This window comes from Puccinia triticina, chromosome 2A (genome assembly GCF_026914185.1).
Source record: "Puccinia triticina chromosome 2A, complete sequence".
Classification (NCBI taxonomy): domain Eukaryota; kingdom Fungi; phylum Basidiomycota; class Pucciniomycetes; order Pucciniales; family Pucciniaceae; genus Puccinia; species Puccinia triticina.
The window spans coordinates 3,454,955-3,474,660 of record NC_070559.1 but is presented as its reverse complement, the minus strand read 5'-3'; the positions used below and the strand labels follow the sequence as shown (position 1 = coordinate 3,474,660).

The 19,706-nt window shown below is 49.1% G+C and overlaps 5 protein-coding genes across 5 annotated transcripts; 2 read left to right on the top strand and 3 right to left on the bottom strand.

Moving 5' to 3' along the window:
* Nucleotides 1-343: 343 nt before the first annotated feature.
* Nucleotides 344-1,339, bottom strand: PtA15_2A346 (uncharacterized protein; the record flags this gene model as incomplete). The annotated part of the gene is made up of 3 exons (XM_053166358.1): nucleotides 344-833; nucleotides 967-1,047; nucleotides 1,161-1,339. The coding sequence occupies 3 exons, from the start codon at nucleotides 1,337-1,339 to the stop codon at nucleotides 344-346; spliced, it is 750 nt and encodes a 249-aa protein (XP_053017588.1).
* A 766-nt stretch (nucleotides 1,340-2,105) lies between these two features.
* Nucleotides 2,106-6,091, bottom strand: PtA15_2A345 (uncharacterized protein; the record flags this gene model as incomplete). The annotated part of the gene is made up of 18 exons (XM_053166357.1): nucleotides 2,106-2,782; nucleotides 2,848-2,899; nucleotides 2,972-3,153; nucleotides 3,230-3,283; nucleotides 3,351-3,480; nucleotides 3,553-3,703; nucleotides 3,774-3,796; nucleotides 3,897-3,976; nucleotides 4,078-4,297; nucleotides 4,572-4,672; nucleotides 4,749-4,868; nucleotides 4,935-4,959; nucleotides 5,035-5,205; nucleotides 5,281-5,521; nucleotides 5,584-5,615; nucleotides 5,677-5,767; nucleotides 5,851-5,879; nucleotides 5,963-6,091. 18 exons carry the CDS (start codon nucleotides 6,089-6,091, stop codon nucleotides 2,106-2,108), a joined length of 2,508 nt encoding a protein of 835 aa, XP_053017587.1.
* A 467-nt stretch (nucleotides 6,092-6,558) lies between these two features.
* Nucleotides 6,559-8,369, top strand: PtA15_2A344 (uncharacterized protein; the record flags this gene model as incomplete). Its single annotated transcript, XM_053166356.1, has 5 exons — nucleotides 6,559-6,956; nucleotides 7,026-7,439; nucleotides 7,512-7,840; nucleotides 7,912-8,148; nucleotides 8,236-8,369. The coding sequence occupies 5 exons, from the start codon at nucleotides 6,559-6,561 to the stop codon at nucleotides 8,367-8,369; spliced, it is 1,512 nt and encodes a 503-aa protein (XP_053017586.1).
* Nucleotides 8,370-8,994: 625 nt separating this feature from the next.
* PtA15_2A343 (uncharacterized protein) lies at nucleotides 8,995-9,654 on the bottom strand (the record flags this gene model as incomplete). The annotated part of the gene is made up of 1 exon (XM_053166355.1): nucleotides 8,995-9,654. One exon carries the CDS (start codon nucleotides 9,652-9,654, stop codon nucleotides 8,995-8,997), a length of 660 nt encoding a protein of 219 aa, XP_053017585.1.
* Nucleotides 9,655-17,042: 7,388 nt separating this feature from the next.
* On the top strand, nucleotides 17,043-17,735 carry PtA15_2A342 (uncharacterized protein; the record flags this gene model as incomplete). Its single annotated transcript, XM_053166354.1, has 4 exons — nucleotides 17,043-17,151; nucleotides 17,259-17,400; nucleotides 17,511-17,587; nucleotides 17,668-17,735. The coding sequence occupies 4 exons, from the start codon at nucleotides 17,043-17,045 to the stop codon at nucleotides 17,733-17,735; spliced, it is 396 nt and encodes a 131-aa protein (XP_053017584.1).
* Nucleotides 17,736-19,706: the final 1,971 nt, after the last annotated feature.

Here is a 19,706-nt window from a genome sequence, read left to right as displayed (position 1 = left end):
CCGAAGTCCCCCTATCCCCCCACTCTTTTCCGCCACAGAAAAAAAGTCTGAACACTGGTCTTAATCTCTCCTTTTTTTGTCACTCATCACCATCCTTGTTTGTTCTGCTTTGTTTAATCGGTTTATGTTGTTCGTCCTCAAAAAGTTGTTGGTAGTTTTTTCTGTTCTTTTCCCGGTTCTAACTTCTTGATGATGATAATGAAGAATAACATTACTTGCTTGATTACATACAAGGACGGCTATGTGCGGGTTTTGTTGGACAGATGGTATCAAAGGGAGAACACGAGCAAGAGCGGGACAGTTCACTGCTACATCGATGATCATCGGAATGTGTCGAGTGCGCTTAAACAATCAATTTAAAAAAACACCCGAAGAAAGTTGATCCGGCAAGACCCAACAGGCCTACAACTACTTCCGCTGAGGTCTGAAGCCGGCCACAGCTTCCAGAAGAAGAGCAAACTTCGCAGAAGCCTCCAACATCGACATCCCTTCCAAGATGACTGGCGGAAGGATGTTTTTTAACAGTGAGAGGTGCAGTCTCCTGGGCCAAAGGCATCCCTCCTCCGGCCATCTTGAAAGGAAGGTCCACGTCGAAGGAAGGCGCGGGTTGTTTCGGCTCTTTCGGAATCTCCGGGCGTCCTGGCGAGCCCGGCCAGCCACACCCCGCTCTCCACAACGGACGGGATTGATACCTAGACGTACGCGGTGCAAGCCGGCTGTGGATGAACGAGTCGGGCAAGGCGAAGACGATGCGGGCAGGTTTGCTTGGTGTCTTGGCAAGCAAAACTGCACGCATCATCTTCACATCGTCGGACTTGGTCTTCCAGAGCTGGCTTGCACCCGCTGCCAAAGGGGACCCGATCTTGTCAACAGACGAGGCTTTTACTTCAATGGATAGTGTCAAGAGCCGTACCTCGTCGTTGCCCATCTATCTCTCTGGACGTTTTCGTTGCGTAGAGGACTTACTAGGGCTGATGTTGTTGCGCCAGACCGTCGCCCTTGTTGGCTACTGGCTCAGCGTTGGACGATCGGAAGGGCCTGTTTCGGCTGGAAGGGATGGGGGTCCGATCAGATCGAGTCAGAGTCTGGTGGACCAATGAAATGAAGTAAGACTACATACTCAACCTGGCCTATCGTTGCTGGATGAGCAGTTGACTTACCTAGTAGGAGTAGGCTTTGCAGAGACAGACGGATTCCCGCCGATGGGCAGGTTCATTGGCGGCAGGAGAAATACCTGCCTGCGAATGTCGAGTTTATGTACCCAGAAGAGCGCCTGCGCAGTCGCTGCGGATACAGCCCAATGAACTGATCGAACCACGTCATCGACCCCTGCCGGCATCTGTGAGCCTAGGCCAGCTGATGACCTGGGTCCTCCCGGGATCTATACAGTGCCTTTGGGAAAGCTTGCATTTCCAGCATCATGTTTTTTCCAACTCAGCTTGTGTTTGTTGGTGGGCAACCACCACCCTTCAGCAGGCACCTGTGTGCCCTTGGCCCATCGGAGGTGAGAGGTGTTCCAGTTTAGTAAACATCCAAGGAAGTAGCTCTGCACCAGCCATGGGCACCTGCAAGGGCACAAGGTGCCTGCTGAAAGGTGGTGGGTGCCCACCAACAGGTGCAAAATGGCTATCTTTAGCTTGTGTTCAGCCACCAGAGGAATTTAGCTTTCCAAAACACTCCTCTAGTGACAACACTCAGACAAAAGAAAACCTCAAGACGTCAGGAGTCCAATACTGCCCAATCAAACATGTCTTTCATTTCTCACATTGTATTGTTATCGCGGCTGAAGTTACTTTGTGGAGATAATGTAATTGGGTGGATTTTAGCCCGACTATCTGAGCTAACAGGATCACAGCTTATGGTGGGTTTGAGTAAAAACCAATGCATGTATAGAAAAGAACAAAAAAAAAATATCCTCTGGACAATTAAACTTCCTATTCACTTTTTATATATACTTTGTTGATGTGATTATGGTGAGGTAAAACTAAGGATAATGATGTTATAAAAATCAATGTTTGTCATGTCTATCTAGAAATGATGAATAGAGAGACAGATCGAAAAAGGACTAGACAGAGCAGCACAACAAAAGAGATGAGGAAGATCTTTCAGTATCCTCCGCCATATGGGTAATTAGGATTAGGAGGGTAACCGCCACCGGAAGGAGGAGGGGGAGCTTGATTTGAAGGATGAGGCCAAGCTTGAGGAGGGAAGTCTTGCTGTTGACTGTCTGGAAAAGTCCAAGCGGCGGGAGGAGGAGGTCTTTGTTGGTAATTAGGATAGCCGGGGGTATTTTGGGAGTTAGGATTCCAAGAGTCGTTCTGACTCCATGTGTTAGAATGGATGGGTGGGGCAGGAAATGCCTGGTTAGGATAGCTGTTCTGTTGGTAATTGTTCGGGCCAGAAGGGGCCGGATAGGAGTCGTGTCTTATGGGCGGCGGGCCACCGTCAGCGGCCGATGGAAACGAAACCGACTGGGTCGAACGGGGGTCGACTTGCGAGTGATTTGTCATCGGCTCCGGGATCGAAAAGCCTCCTGGCCCGGGCCCGTACCCCGCGGGGGAGAGTGGACACTCTGCATCAGGCATGATCATCCCCCCTCCTCCGGTTGCTGTAGAGCTCATTGGGTACTCTCCTCCAACAGTCTGGAACCTTGGGGCCCGATTCGCGTCTGGAATCCCAATTGGATGTGGATTTGCACTGCCGCCGTAGCTTTGAGTCGGCACTTCATTCGGGTTCATATCACGTCCCATCCCGCCTCCAAATCCTTGCATTTGGCTGTAACCTGTTGCAAAAGTACTATGATTGATAAAATTTTTAGATTGGTCGGTTGGAAATATTGCTGCTTACCTGGAATCTGAGTTGTGAGCTTTCCCATGAACGAATTGGATTGCGTGTTAGGCTGGAAATGTACATCCCAAATAAGGCTGTTAGCCAGGATGCAGAGAATTGGGGAGCAGCAGATACGACGTACCATGATGCCTTGCATGTGTTGACCAAACGTAGCAGAACCATGACCACCGCAGCATCCCTGCGGTTGATCGTTGACATGACCCCGTCTCTTGTTTCGACCATTGCGGACACTCTCTTTCGTAAGCGCACCAAGCACGTATTCCCGATCTTGAGACGACATCTTGCCGATCCAATCTCTCATATCTGGAGCAATATCAATCGACAAGTCCTCTCCTTCAGAACTAGAAAACATCAACATCAAAACCAAATAATTACTCACATTCACCCATCTCTCTTTGGACGTCCGAGCTTCCATCAACAAAGTACGGATGATCTACAAATGATTGCCTAGGACTTAGTCGGATTAAACCTATCCGGAGAAAACAAAACAAAGCACCCACGAAAAGCTTCCAAAATTTTATTGATCGTGTGATAAGGATCAACAGAGGTTGAGCCCCAAGCTTGCACAACGCCCTTAACGGCATGTTTGACGATAATTTTGGCCAAGTTACCGGCGGGCTCGTTCAAGATCTAAAAGATAAAGCCCTCAAGATGAGAAAATCAAGGGAGGAAAAGTTTGATATTCTTCCGGGATTGACGAACCAAGGCAAAATGGTCTTTACTTAGCAAGGAATGAGTAGGATCGTCGGCGTAAGCATGATCAAAAACCTCAAATTGCTCTTGCTTGTTGATCACTGCAGCGGAGCCGCTGTGAAGGGTTCCTGTTGCTGATTGCATGATAGGCTTCAAATATCTATGGGGTAGTAATCATTGGTTAGCAGGGATGAGATCTACTTGATCAAATATTCAAAATAACTCAAAACGGTTCCAGTGTCGTAAAGACAAACTGGGGTAGTAAAAAAAAGAAGAAAAACAATCCAGACTGAGTATGTCGCCGGCAAGAATTACGGGATAGCTCGAGAAAATATCAAGTCGATGGAGCTTACTTTGTTGACCGCATTGCTTATTTTCTCGGAAAGTGTACTGAGACCCGGAATCTTTTCAATTGTCCTTTCGATCGATTTACCTGATTATCAAATGGAACGAAAGACCAGAGATTGTTCTTGTTAGAGCGATGCTTCCTAGGATCTCGGAGGGCAGATGGTAACAGGACTAAGGAGGACTTACAAACATTGTCTCTAAATTTGAGGACCTTCCAAAGGGTCGAGTGCAGTTCCTGAGGACTCATCTGTGCGGGATCGAATCCGGAGTTGGGTGCAGTCCGACTCCGGATTTCAGACAAGTTGTCAAATTCTTGTGACAAACCATTTCCTCCACCACTGGGCATTTGGAAGAATAATGAGCGTAGGGCGTCGCCACTGGGATCGGAGCCAGGTCCGCTACGTGCCTAGAAGAAAAATCAGAAGACCCAACTCACATGGTCAGACATCATCAATCTGCTAACTTGCATTTAGCCATTTGAATCAAGCACTATTTCTCTTTCTTCAAGTTCGGCTCTGGTATACATTAAAGTGTCGATCAAACTTGCAATTTTGTGCACCCACGCCGCTGATCAAGGTAAAAGCCAGAAACACAGTTGGAAGACATAGCAGAAATAGTGCTTGATTCGAATGATCACCTTTGAAATGAGCAGGGGTTCTGACTGATTCAGACCGACTCACCGTGGTCATTGCCTTGGTCAAATCACTGACACTGGCCTCACTGATGTGATCTGATGCCTCTCCAAGCAAAGAATGAAGAAAATCGGCAGCACCAAAGACACCTACTCGATCATCAGATAAAATCAGCAGCCTCCCAGCGAGGAGCACAATAAAAGAAAGAAAAAATCGTAACAATACCTGTGACCAGTGGTGGAGCACGTCCGGACGGAGTGTCAATCTGGCATGAATCGCCAACATGGCAGAATACTTGACCGTGGCCTAATCTCCTCAAGGAGAGCTCGCACCAATTTGAATGAGCTAAAAAGGATCGGGTGATTAGTTGTATTCGATTGAAGCAAGTGCATTCTTCAGAAGTTTTCTAACCGGTTAGATCTTCTAGCGTGTGTAACTGAGGGCCAATGTCAATCAAGTTCGTCAGTTAGCTATGTAGCCCAAACGGTCTGTCATTTTGGTTGTAGCGTACAGCGGTTCCGAGAAGTCGATAAGCTTCATAAGAATCGGCGTCGCTACCACCCTTCGCCCTCCTGCCAACCTCGATGCATTTCAACAATGTCCTCCTGATACAAGCCGCGCTGGTATCCCAAGTTCCATTTTCGTTGGCGATATAGTTTTTCATGCCCGTGCGAGGATCAATCTGATCAAACAGCTCAGATTAGACGATGTTTGCTTTTCGGGGGACGGTATAAAGGCCAATAGATCTATGTCCAACCTGTAGTTCTTGAGGGTCAACAGGACCCCTCAATCCAGGATGGACTGTTCTGGCATCTTGACCGTCATTGTAACCCTTGGGATTATCAATATGTTCGACCGGTAAGTATACGCCCAATCTCTCCTCGGTCACTTCAAACTCGTCGGTTGCGTAGCCGTGGGCTAGAAAACCTAGTGCCATAACCAAATTGATGATCGTTTGTCTTGCTAGCTTCGAAAGACCGGCAACATCCATGGCTTGTCTGTAAGGGTTAAAGCTTTCGGTCAGCTTCGGCTTGGAAAGAGGAAGGAAATGACTACCAACGAATAGTCTCGAAGCCAATTCCCAAAGTAAACCTGCATTGTATAACAAAATAAGTCGGTCAAATAAGTGGAATGATCGATGGAATGTGCTTACTCTTTTGATGTCCAGTCCACCAAACTTTTTGGCCCCCATGCCTCCAAGGATACCACCGCCAGCCTTTTTAGCTATTTCAGACAAGACATCCCTGATGAAAAGGATAGAACAGCGGAAAAAATTGATCAGTGAGATGACTTCTCCCAGATAAGTGAGAGAGCAAGGACCACCGACTCGATATCACCATGCCTGAATGCTTTGTCCTAGAGACCACACCAAAACCATTAGTTTTTGTGATGAAGCTTTGAAAATAACGTGATCATGATCGATTCGACTGCGGTCTTACTTCGAGGTAAGCGTACGAGGGTATATTCCCGGCTCCGAAAGCGACGGACTGATCGACTAGGAAGACCAGAAGGATGGTGATGACGATGAGCAGCAGCAGAAGATCGTGGTTCCTCGACCGCTTCGACATCTTTCGTTGGTTTCTGTTCTTCTGATACCGGGGAAGGTTGGTTGGTTGTTCCTCGTTGCCACTTTGGTCTGCTCCGGGCGTGCTGTGATCTCAAATTTCATCGCCATAGATGTATGCGCCACATCAGCCCCCATAAGTCCATACCGTGTCCACAATCTCAATCTGCCACAATCTGCCACGGTTCACTTTCATTACATAAACATTTAATTTGACACTCGGGGTTTGTGAGGGTTTGTGGCAAAGAGATTGCCAATTTTCTAACTTCGCTGGGTAAATACGACCTCGTAAGAGAGCGTAAGAATCCAAAAAGTCTGTGGTCCAATGCAAGTAAATAAAGTATCTGAGTTGACCATTGTACGTAGACTGGAATGTTTTGTTTGGACACATTAGAAGGTTTTTAAAGAAAAGTTTCGGGGTTGATTAGTTATGTCGAGCTCTGCCGATTTCCAAAAGACTTGTGCAAGGCAATGTTGGTTTTTTGGGTGGATGAGTTACGATTGTTTGAAAGAGGTGGGAAGGGAAAGCAGCAAGAGGGAGGGGTTTGGGGCAGGAGCCAGCCAAGGTCCGACCGCCGCCAATTAGTAAGAGCGACTTCTGCACGCACGAGAACCCCTACAAGCAACCGAAACGAAGCAATGGGAGGCCAAGATTCACCCGAGAACGCACGCCGAGGACGATGTCTCGAGCTGCAAGCGACCGAACTGGACACCCTCCGCTCGATCTACTCGAGCACAGCCGTCCGAACACTGCCGAGGTCCGGCACCACAAGCTCAACGACCATCTCGATCTCGATCCAAATCGACCTCTTCAAGTCTGTCCCGGTAACCTGTGATGTCGGGGGGGCCGAGGAGAGCTGCTTGTCGAGGTAGGTACGAGATGCTCTACACAAGATCTGGTCCAGACCTGCAACTGATCGCGAAACGATGATTTCCAGTGAAAGGTCGGCCGAGCTACGTTTCCTGCCCCCCTTCGAATTGGTGGCGCGGCTGCCGACGGGATACCCTCTCGACGAGCCCCCAGGACTGACGATCGTGAGCGGGTGGGCCCGGCCGGAGGACATCTCCCGGGGCGAGACGGAGGTCGGGCAGATATGGGAGGCGTGGGCGACGCCGGACGGCGGCGGCCAAGAGTGTCTGGCGGTCTGTGTGGACTGGCTCGAGCACGACTGGCTCCTGCCCCTCCCCCTCCGCTTCAGAAACCATCTGCCGCCGCCCGATTGGTCCCGCTTCCGCGACCACGATCTCCAGCTCCGGCACCACGAGTTCCTCAATCGCGACTTCGTTTGTCCGATCTGCTTGGAGACCCGGAAGGGCAGACAATGTATCCAGCTCCAAAACTGCGGCCATATGTACGTCATTCGCATTGTGATCTCAAGTATGTGGTGCTTATGTGTTGATGCAGTGAATTGAACCCTTTACAGCTTCTGCCGAGCGTGTCTCCAAGCGTTCTTCAGCCTGCTGATCAAAGAAGGCGAGGTGCGGAAAGTGGTATGCTGTAAGGAGGGATGCAAGGGCACAAGGATCGGGGCTGAGGAACTGGAGAACGTCGTCGGCCGGGATCTTCGGACGAGATACGAGCTGCTGGTCCAGAAACTCGCCATCGAAGCAGACCCCGCCCTCGGGCTCTGTCCCATGGAAGAGTGCCAAGCTTTGGTCTCGCCCGACCTGGCCTTCGACGGCACTCGGTCTGAACATCTTCGGGTCTGCCATCGGTGCGGCTACTCGTTCTGTTTCGTCTGCAAGAAAACTTGTCAGTCCTCGTTCATTTCCCCCTCTTCTCACATATCTTCGGGGGGATGATGATTAATCGTTGGGTTGAAGGGCATGGACCGACGAACAAATGCTCGGTCCCCTATCTGGCCCGGATCATCGAGGAATATCTCGGCGAAAGCTCGCCAGCCAAGCGGCTCGAAATCGAGCGGCGGGTCGGAGGACAGGCCAAGCTACAGAAGCTCGTCGACGAGCATCTCGAGGAGCGTGCCAACCAAGAATGGAAGGCCAGCCATACAACCGCTTGCGTCACTTGTTTCATTCCTGTCGAGAAAATCGAGGGGTGCAGTTGAGTCTTTTCCTGTCCTGATTATGTCTCTACCTTTCCCCATCAAATTGACAGACACCATCCTTTTTTTTGGCGATATACTACAGACCATATGATATGTACTAAATGTCAGACTCATTTTTGTTTTCGTTGTGGACTCAAACTGTCTCCCCTCCAACCTTATCTGCACTTCTCAACTCCCGAAAGTGGCTGTTTTAACCAACTTATGAACATTTCTTGACTTGTGTCTTTCTGGATGTTGTACTGCTAATCTATTTGCTGTTGCTTTTCGCGGAGATGGATATTATTTCATTTTTTGAGTGGTGTGTCTCGAAGAAAAGATGGATATTTAAATCAGACTGAAGGTGCTGCACTGGCAACTCGGAGCGACTTGCGTGATGTCTCGCGTAACTTCACACCAGTCCCCTGGTGTGACTCAGTGAGGCTCGCCGTAATTTCATCTACATACATAAATACTTTATCATACAAACTCCTGGCGACTTGTTTTAATTGTTTGGTGTCAGTTTTGAGTTGTTTGTGAAACACGATTGTTTGGATGAGACGACGACATAGAGTGTGTTCAGATAAAGGTTCTGAACTAGGATTGGGCGCAAAAATTAACTAGCCGTCAAAGACCAGCTCAAGGAATACATGGATTGCTGTGAGAAAATGCAATCTGTTAATGTTATTCCGGATGGTAATTCTTTGGAGAATGTGGTAGGTACTGTAGCTAAGAACGACAAAAATATAAGCTGAGAGGGCATGAGCGGTGAGAAGGGGTTATCAGAAAATTTTATGGGGAATGAAGAACCGCAAGAGGAAAGCCCTTTTTGATACAAATAATAAAACTCAGGAAGAGATGGCCTCTATGCATGTGGAGATAAAGGTTTGTGAAGGCCGACTTTTTCGTCCACGACAGCGATGTTCTCGTCCAGGAGGAGATCGACGCACTGCTTGGCCGTCGAGTCAGTTTGGATCCAGTCGGGCAGCGGTTGCAAAGCGGCCTTCGGGCCGGTGTTGGCCAGGATCCAGAGGAATTTTTCCAAGTCGCTGGAGACCTCGTTGCCCGGCACGCTCCGAAAGGCGGGGAGCGAGATCGAGCAGCAGGAGACCGTCGGGCCGCCGATTGGTATCGGGTGCCGCTCCCCGCCTTCCGCGTCCTTGCCAGCAGTCAAGCCAGCCGCCCAACACTGCGACGTCCACAAGAGCCAGCTGCTTTCAAGGCAGGCGGGGATCCGTTCGGGCGCCTCGGTCCATTTGAAGCCGCATATCGTAATCATGTAGACGGGGGAGGGCGTTTTGGAGCCCACCGAAAGATGCGTGAATTGGTCAGTTTGGCGCCGTCGCAGCGGCCCCCACAGATCGCGGTCACAGATCAGACGATGACCCGATAACTCGGCCAGTCTATGAAACTTGAACGGTTTATCGGCCAGCTGAAGTCCGATTGTCACATTGGTGTCCTCTTCAGTCACTGCAACCAAGTCGTAGCAGCTAATGAGCGGGTCCGAAGTCAGATTGGTCGACATCGGTTCTTGGTCAGCAAGCAACGCTTGTTTGTCGATTGTACCCAAAAAATCGGGATTTGAACCCGCACGGATGACGTGATGCGAGACGGTTTCAATCGACGTGATGGAGACTTTTTTTGCCTGCAAGACGCTGTTCAAGAAGGGGACTAGGAATTGTTATATCAAAATATGTGTTTATTTCTATCTTTATATTTTTACATTTTCTCATGTCACTTTGTTTACATATTTTCTATATACATAGCTTGTTATGTTTTTAGTTTCTCATCAACCAAACTATGTATTTACAAACCATATAAATACTCGCTCTCTCTCTCGAAATATAGTTTTCCCTTGGGGGAGTTTTTCATCTCATTCTATTTTTAGGATACACAGTTCTACAGGAATGAAGTGGGCTGCTCGACGAATCTTTCAAACCCCGCATACGATGTCGGTCGGATCAAGCTCTGCGTGTTGATTTGGGAAAATTTGTTCATGCTGTGTAGCTTGATAGAAGTCGGATAATGCAACTGCTGAGCAAATTAACAGTCATGATAAGCTTTCCGGTTATCATACTTGACTTGGATAGAAGGCTCCGTTTGGCTGTCCACAAAAATGTGGGAGCGTAATAAAAAACCTTGCAGATTATTTGCGGGGGGACAGGGGATATTACGCTATCCCCTGTCCCTGTTTGGCAGCCCACCGAGCGTCATAAAGTTGACGACAGGAGTTCACGCTCCATTATTCCCCCCGCCATTTGGGATATTTCACCCTGACCCCAAAATTTGCGGTCATAATCGCTCCCTTCAGCCTCAAATCCGTGCGACTCAATGCCACCCCAACGCAAGAGACCTCCATCCTCGAAACCTCCCCCCCAATCAACCGAGGCTTCAATCCCGCCTCCGCTTCCTGACCCAAACGAAGCGAGGCTACAATCACCATCAAGATGACCAGCTTGATGATTTTCTGCTGGCGTTCGTCTTGGAAGCGAGGCAAGAGGCGGATGTTGTCGAGGGTTGCGGAGCCCGGTGGGGGCATCGTGGCATCGGATTTGAGGAGGAGAGAAGCGCAGGCCGGACTTGTTTTTGAGTGGCGCACCAAACGGACAGGACTGCTGTCGCTATATTACGATGGCCGTCCCAAACGGCCCTCTATAATTGCGTAAGCCCAGTAATAATACAAATAAGGTTTAGTAAAGCTTATTTGGATTATTACGCTGCGGTTTATTCCCACATATGACGCTGGGCCCTGCCAAACGGGGCTGAAGATATGTACACTCAACCGAACAGGAGCCTGGTGACAAAGAGTGGGATTCAATGTGAAGCAAAAAAATCTTTCCAACAATGGAAGAGTGTTGCGGGCTGATATCAATCGGATGATGCGACTGCGGGGAACCATGTAGTAAGCATTAGCTTCCAATGTTTACTTGCCTTGAGCCGGGCACAGCTTTACTTGCACGGAAGCCAGGTGATGAAGAATGATTCGATCTGGAGAGACTTTCTGATGATTGGAGGACTTCCTGCCGATCTGGAAACCCAGATTTTCCCAGATTTTGCAGGGAAATCTAGGCAGATCTAGGATTTGGGATGATCGAGCCCAGATTTCCCCGCAAAATCTGGAAAAATCTGAGTTCCCAGATTGACGGGAAGTCCTCCATTTTGTGCAATCGATGTCGGGATGTGACATCAGTGATAAAGGAACCCAGAATGTGGTTCGCGGTAGGATGAATAATTTCATGTATATAAAATGAGGGAACTATTTATGTACATGAAATTACATAAGCAAAAGAGGGTCTAGGTGAGAAATCTCAATGTAACCTCACTGGGTTACAACACTCCCCCCTCACCTAGACTCCGGACATAATTCTCCCCCGGAATCTCTCAAAAGGCTCCTTCCCTAATGCCTTGGTGAAGACGTCAGCTAACTGATCCTCCGTTGGCACCCAAGCCAATTGGGTCTTTTTCTCAAAGAGCGCTTGGTTAGTGAGATAGAACTCGCGGTCTACGTGACGCACGCGCTTGTTTGCGTAATCATCAGTGCTCACCCGGATAGCGGCCTCATTGTTGCAGAATAGATGTCCCGTGAAGTCCTTCTTCAGAATGTCAGTAAGCAGGTGTTTCACCCACAGCACGTGCCTGGTCCCAATTCCCAAAGCCATATACTCTGCTTGGCACGTTGCCGCGGCAATTGTCGCGAAGCGCCTTGATGCCCAAAGAACAGGGCAGCCATAGAAGCTGATGAGAATACCGTAAGTCGACCGTCTGAGCTCACCTCCCCACGACGCATTGCAGAAACATTTCAAAGCTTTCAAGCCGTTGTCCGGGACAAGGTCCAGTTGGAGGTCCCAGGAACCTGCTAAATAACCCACCAGGTGTTTCACCCCCTTCCAGTGGTTCACGCCAGGTTTCGCCAAAAAGCGCGCTAGAAGGTTGACCGCAAAGGCGATGTCAGGTCTCGTACCTACTGCCAGGAAGCTGAAAGCTCCTAAGATAGAGCGGTAAAGTGTCGAGTCTTGCTCAGATCCGTTGGGGTCATTCGTCAGCTCCAGAGAAGGGGGTAGAGGCATTCTTGTCACCAGAGCATTGTCCCAATGATCACGTAGAATCTGGTCTATCAGCTTTGGCTGGCGCAGATGAAAACCCTTACCAGACCTTTGTACCTGCAGTCCAACGATGGACTTGATGCCATCAGTCCACTTGATTTCTAAAACACCTTTCAATCCCACTTCCAAACGACGTAGCAGGGCGTCCGAAGAGCCCGTGATGATCCCATCGTTGACATGAATCCAAATTATACCCGTTTCCGCTGTATGCTGCAAAGTATATAGACTATTATCATATTGGCTGGCCTTATAACCCAACCCTGTCAGTATACCCTTCAAGTGGAGCCACCAGCAGCGCGCAGCCTGCTTCGTGCCATATAAAGCTTTATGCAGCTTCATAGCATACCCAGGCGGAAGGTCCAGGCCCTCTGGAGCTTTTACCCACACTTCCTCGTTGATTGGCGAGTTCAGGTATGCTGCCACGAAATCAAAAGAGCGGACTGGCCAGTTGAACTTCGCGGCTAGCGTGAAGAGTAGCCGCATTGAGACAAAAGTCGCCGTTGGTGCAAAGGTTTTGTTGAAATCGTATCCCTCTATCTGAGTAAAACCCTTCGCCATGTAACGCGCCTTCCAGCGCACCACTTCAGACTGGTCGTTTGTCTTCTCTGCGAACACCCATTGGCTGTCCAGTGGTTTCCGATTAGCTGGGCAAGGGAGCGCCGACCAAACCTTCATCCGCATCAGATTTCCCAGCTCTTCCTTGATGGTGTCTTTCCATTTATCCCATGCCGGTGACTTTGTCGCTTGCTTGTACATCCTAGGAACCGTGGCTGCAAAAAAAGAACACTCTTGTAGGAGTTTGTCGACCACGAGTTCCTGTTCCTGTACTTGTATATTGGCGCTGAAGTCCCCCAGGGTCAGCCTGTTCATAATGAAACTCAGTTTGCTTTTCTCTCTCGGCGACGGCACAGGAGTGTTACACGGAGGAGTCACTGTTAAAGGGGTCTTCATTGGTTTGGTAATGAGATCAATCAGCACTTTATACTCCGGCGGTCTTGCGTCGCGCCACTTCACCACCACCGAGGCCACCAGCTTATTTGTTGCTGGTACCCAGAAAATCCAACCCTTGCTGTCATCACAATTCGCCACCACCCGGCCTTTGAGCGCCCTATCATCCAATTTCTTCCGCTGTTCCGCAGGGATATGAATGAAGCCTGTTTCACCAAAGATCCTGGTCGTGTTGAAACCTGGTTTCCTACTGAAGAAAGCCTCCCAAGGCGACCGTGACCCACTTGACTTGTTAGGGATCCTGTTCAGTGTATCGCTGGCCCAGATATAGCTAAATCCCCAAAAGGATTTATCCAATTTGCTGTCAATCAGCAATGTTCGTCCCATATTGTTTAAGGTCCTATTGTATCTCTCAATCGCCCCATTCTGATAATGGTGGTATGGAAGTGCTTGTTCAGCAGATATGCCCCTATCAGACAAGAAATCTAAAAAAAACTTTACTATTGAACTCCCCTCCGTTGTTGCTGCGGATCACTTTCACCTTGTCGCCCGTGACCACTTCCCACCGTTTGATGGTGGTGATCAGCAAACCGCACGACTGATCTTTTGTCTTCATGATCTTCGCCTCTGAGTAGCCTGTGCCAAGATCCCGCACCGTGAGGACGAAAGACCCGCCGTTGAATGTAGGTACCTGGAAAGGGCCTATAATGTCACAAGAAATGATAGATAGCCTGTCGATAACTCTGTCAGTACTCCCCAGCCGATTAGTCAGTAAGCTTTTGCTGATCGCGCAAGTTGCGCATTTGATACTTCCTGTGGGAAGGTTACGCGGCAGTCCAGCAACCTGGCCTAATTTACACATGTGCCTTATTGTTCTCAGGCTCGCATGGCCGAAAACGCGGTGTCAATAGACCAAAGTTCTCTTATTGGCTGTCAGCTCTTTGCCATCAAAGCTCACTGTTTCAGGGATATCAACGGGAATCATAAACGGTGGTTTCATTTGCAGACGATCCAGGGTAGAGATAGGACAAAAAGAAAAAGGAGGTCTGGTCTTTAAGGGAATAACAGGAGGAGGATTAGGAATTGCGGCTGGGTTTGGAATGGGACGGGGGAACACCCATTTGTTCTGATGCTTCACGAAAGGGCAGGAGAAAAGATGCCTTCTGTCATTGCCGAAAATGTCATACATGTCACGTTCTACGTCATACGTGAAGTAACAGTTAGCCTTCCTGATTGCAGCTAGAGAGATCAACGTTGTTCTTGCCAGCTTACAATATAGCACGCCATGGATAGTGACTCTCTGGTTGTCAGCACCATTAAACTGGAGGTCGCCCTGGCCTGTGATATAGGCAGCATTGCCCTCCGTCGCTACTTTAAGGGGAATAGGAACCGGGAATGAGCGGAAGTTAAAAAAGAAATTGCGGTCACCACAAAGGTGGTGGGACGCACCAGAATCAACTATCAGGGCTCCATCCGCCATTTCCACATCTATTTGGCCGAAATGCAGATCCGCCAGATCATCCGCTAGATCCCCCAACTCCACAATGCTGGCCCCTCCGCTGGAGTCGGTGATGGGAGCCTCCACATCCGCCATTCGTGCACTTGCGGGAGACGGACGGCCACCCAAACCCTGGCTTTGTTGAGGTTGATCGACTCTCTGAAGTCGGTACTGGGGTTGGTAAGAGTCACCTCGTTGGCGATCAATCCCCCCTTGCCGGGGAACAGGTAGCTGAGCTGGGACATGCTGGTAGGGCCTAGCCGGAGGCGTTACAGACGGGTATGTCCCAACCAATCCTGCCAGTGCCACAATTGGATAGAACGGTTGAAAGCCGGATTGTTGTCCGACAGGATACCTGTTGTAGGGGCGGGGAACTGGAGGACTTCTGTTGAAGCCGTGCGGTTGTTGTCCATGTTGCCGGAGCGGACAGTGGCGTAATTGATGGTCTGGGGATCAGAACAGGAAACACACTCCTGCTTGCATGGCCTGAAAATCGGCTGCATTCGGCATGTTGTCCCCATTCATTTGAGCATCCGGGATCACAGCGACAGGTCCTCCACGAGTCGCCGGTGCCGTCGCCTCCATCCTCATCGCCAAGGGAGGCGCTTGCCCCACTGCCTGATCCGCACCTCGTGCTTCGGCCTGGTTACGCATGTTTGACCGTACCTGTCCGATTGTACGGACAATGGTGTCAAAATTGTCCACGGTCTTGCTCCTTGATCTGGTCATTGACTGCTCCACGCGCCGGTCCACCTCGTCCATCAGCTCCGGATCCGACCCAAGTCCATTTTGAAGTATCAATCCCACAATCTGGTCCCGCGTCAAGCTGATGTTCATTCGACACAATTCATCCAGCTCGTCGTTAATAGCATTGCTGATTGTGCCAGTCGTAGGATGGTCCCGAATGTTGAAGCGCAGCAGGCGTTGAAATGCCGCTATTTGTCCACCGCGGCTGATCACATTGAAGCGGAGCCGGATTTCTTCAAACATCCCGTACGCAGTTGGGAAGCGGCTGAGAGAGCGGCGGAGAGAGCGGTTGACAGATGACAGTAGAATAGACCGCGCAATCCGTTCGTGGAGGGGACCTGTGGACGCATACATCAGGTAGTCCGGATCATTGATCGCATCCCGCAATCTCTCTTCAATGAAATCACCCCATGCACCGAAGTTGCTGCCGTCAGCAAGAAGTCGGTCTTCATCTCTGATTTGGCCTGTGATGGCTGATATGATGCCAGCCGCACTCCTGTTGTCAGCGATATTCACTTGTGCAGGAAGTCTTGGGGGAGGGGCAGGGAGGTCCTCAGCATCCACAGCATCTGGGTCGTCCGCAGCCACATTGTTGCGGTTCATGGCGATCGAAGACGAGCAGGGGAGGGAAAGGTGGTTGGGAGGAAAAGAAAAAAGGTAAGAAAAAAAGGAAAGGTTGGAGGGTTATTGGTGGAAGGAAAATTTGGAGAGGGGAGACAAGAAGGTTTTTTTTTTTTTGATATTTTTTTATTATTACTTAATACTATGATTATTATGAGTTGAGCAAGAAACGGAAGTGAATGGGGAGGGAAAAAGAAAAAAGTGTACTTCGGAAATGATTTGGTGAAAGTGAGGAAGATTTGGATCGACTGAGTATTGGAGTGAGATTAGGGGGGAAAGAAGATTGATGATGTCGGGCGATGAAGACAAGAAAAAATCCAGCAAAGCGTTGGCCACATGTCAATATTTGTGAAAACTCTTTTCAGCCCTTGAGCTCAGCGTCCTGAGTCAAGATATACACTCGGATAGCGAGTCCTTATGTAGCTTATTTGGAGAAATGAGAACAGAGGACTTCAGAGTTCAGAGAGTTTGGATAAGATAGTAGGGAAACTGTGATTTTTTTGATGACGATCGAGCGAATTCCGCGGAGAGAGACAGAGACAAAAGTAGAGATTGGAGAGAAAAAAAGGATATATAGAGAGAACGATGATAGTCGAAAGGTTTGAAGATGAAAAAAGGTTAGTATTTCCTAGACGAGATTTTGAGGGCTCATAACCTAAAGGAACCCAGAATGTGGTTCGCGGTAGGATGAATAATTTCATGTATATAAAATGAGGGAACTATTTATGTACATGAAATTACATAAGCAAAAGAGGGTCTAGGTGAGAAATCTCAATGTAACCTCACTGGGTTACAACAAGTGACGGGGGCGATGGCTCCTTCCCCCGGTCCGGGGCCCCCGTGTGAGCCGGTGACCATGTATGTAAAAGGCACGAGGATTAGAAACCTAACCCTGCGGCTGGGGGAGATGTCAGCGGCCTGTCATCGATCGGTCTGGCGCACCCGTGCCAGACTCCAGCCACTGCACCCCAACACGACACCACCGCCACTAGGACCATGACTTCGAATATCGGCGTACCAACAAAACTACTCCACGAAGCGCTCGGGCACGTCATCACAGTCGAACTCAAGACAGGACAGGTCTATCGAGGGAAACTTCACGATGGTATTCCACAGTCGATGCCTTCCAATACTTGACAGACTCGATTACCCGAGTACACACTAGAGGTCGGAGCCTTGAATGCTGATGCCGGTTTTCTTGTTATTGTGTAGCCGAAGACAATTTGAACATCTCCTTGAAGGACATTACGGTCACTCATCGAGACGGAAGAGTCACCCAGCTCGATCAAGTTTACATTCGCGGCCCAATGATTCGTCTTTACGTGGTTCCGGATATGTTGCAGAATGCTCCTATGTAAGCGTCGTTAACTTTTTTTTTTTCGTAATCGAGCTGTCCTTCCGTCAAGCTTTGTCATGGGACAGGTCTCATTCAACTCGACTTTTGTTTTTCTGGCGGTGCTGTAGGTTCAAACGAGGTACGGGGGTCAAAGGACGCGGGATCGGAACGGCACGAGGACGGGCTACAATCCAGCGGGCCCAAGGTTCGCGTGTTTCCGCGATTAGATCGCTCCAAATATGTGGCGTACTCAACTGTCTCCCTCGTCTTTTGTCTTGTATTTAGCTCGGCGGGGACGTGGTGGTCCATCTGGAGGGGGAAGGTCCAGTGGCCCTGGAATGAGGCGACAGTAATACACCACCGGTGCACTGAATGTTTTCCGATGCGGTCCGAAAATAATCGACTGGTTTTTGGAAATATTATAAGGAACTTTGGGAAAAACATTTTCGAAGCCCCTTTGTAAATATTTCCTTGCATTTTTATTTGAACTCAAATATTTCCAGTGACATCTACGGGAAGCCTTGTGGGTGAAGGAAGTCTCTTTGCGGATCTGGTTGGAGACATCCAGAGAGGAGCAAGCGGACACATATCAGCACAGACTCAAAACAAGCAGCCAATGGGTGCTCACAATGGGCAATGAAGTCTGCAAGCAGGGGAAAGAATTTCTGGTACATGTTTTGGGGTTAAGTGGGGTGGGACTGACTGCTCAATCTGGATGGGAATGTTGGGGTGTTAGAGCCTGACATCAACAAGCTTGGAGGAGCCTTTGAGTGTAGAGCAATGGAGCCGCAGGCAACTAGCTCCTTGTAAAACTGCTCAAAATAATGGTTGATACCCTTGGGGAAGGGCAACTCCTGGTTGCAGACCTGGAGGACATGGTTGAAGGGCATTGGCTTAGCGGCTTCAAAAATGGTCTCAAATGCATGTTTGTACACAGGTGGGAAGATGGCAATGGACTGGCCCAGCTTGATGTAAGGCCCACCATTGTGCACACAGCACTTGGAGATCCTTTTAGAGACCTGGGCATGGAGATTGTCAGGCAAGCGGGCTGGGCTGAATTTGAGCTTGTATTCCAGGATTATCAGGCCACTGTGGCAGCATAAAGCAGACTCAACTCTTCAGAGGGGATGTGGCCCTGGGGTGGATGGGGAACTGATAAATTTTAGGCAAGTTGGCATCTGGCCCAGTGCCACGGCCTCAGCGCAGAGATAGCTGTCAATTGGCCATCCTATGCAGACAAGGGCAAGGCAAGTGTCCTCACCCACCCTGTTGTGGTGGCCCTTTTGGTATTCAGCTAGTCAGGAGCATCACCGCCGCTGTCAGCAAGATCAGCAGTATTTTCAGCAAGATTCAAGATCAACACTCACCTCTCAAGATCCTCAAGATTTCATCCTCAAGACCTCAAGAATTCATCCTCTCCCATCCCCCTTCATCTTCAACTCATCTCTTCCAAACTCCTTCCCCTTCCCCTCCCTTCTTACTCATGTCTTTCATCTTTATTGGTCCTAACACAGCACCTGCTGTGGGCTTGTTGCTGCTTTTTCTCCCTTGTTTCTCCTATTCTCTTATTTCTGTCTTTCTCTCTTCTAGTTTTCTTTTGTTGTTATGGCTTGTGTTTCTGCTCTGTGATCTTACCATCTCTTTGTGTCCTGTTCTTCTCTCTCATCTCTTGGCCAGGTGCTTTCTCATTTTTCTTTTCTTCTGGTGTTGCTGTTTGGTCTTGTTCTTCTCTGTCTCTGTTGTGTGTGTGCGCGCAGGAGGATGTGATGAAATCTATGTGACAGGTCATTTCCCAGAGTCCAAGTTTGCCAAACTTGGAGCAAGTGAGAGGCATGGCATTCTGATCCCCAGAGTACAGCCCATTTTCAAATCTTATTGATCAGAGTTTCAGAGTTCAGAGCATCCAGATCCCCTTGCAAGATCTTTTCCAATCCGTGTCCTTATCAAGGATTCACATCCCCCTATAACCTTCCTAATCACCAAAACAAAACAACAACCACCAAGGATCCAACACCCTGGCAAACTTCTCAAAACCATCCAACCCCACAACAGCTATCTTCAATCTCAACCACACTCACCTTTCAGGAACTTCACCCTGAGGGCAGCCTAAACAGCAAACCCACATGACTGCTACCACCTAGCACAGACAGGGGTCCCTCAACATCATGCACTATGAACAGTTGATTGATTGCATGGAACATGGGTTGCCTTGCTCTGGAGCATGATTTTCAAAATATCTTGAGCATGAGCTGTACCTGCCAAAGGCTTGGGATCCCATGATTGTTTGTTACCCCAATCATGCTGGAATAGTTGTCTTAAAGCTT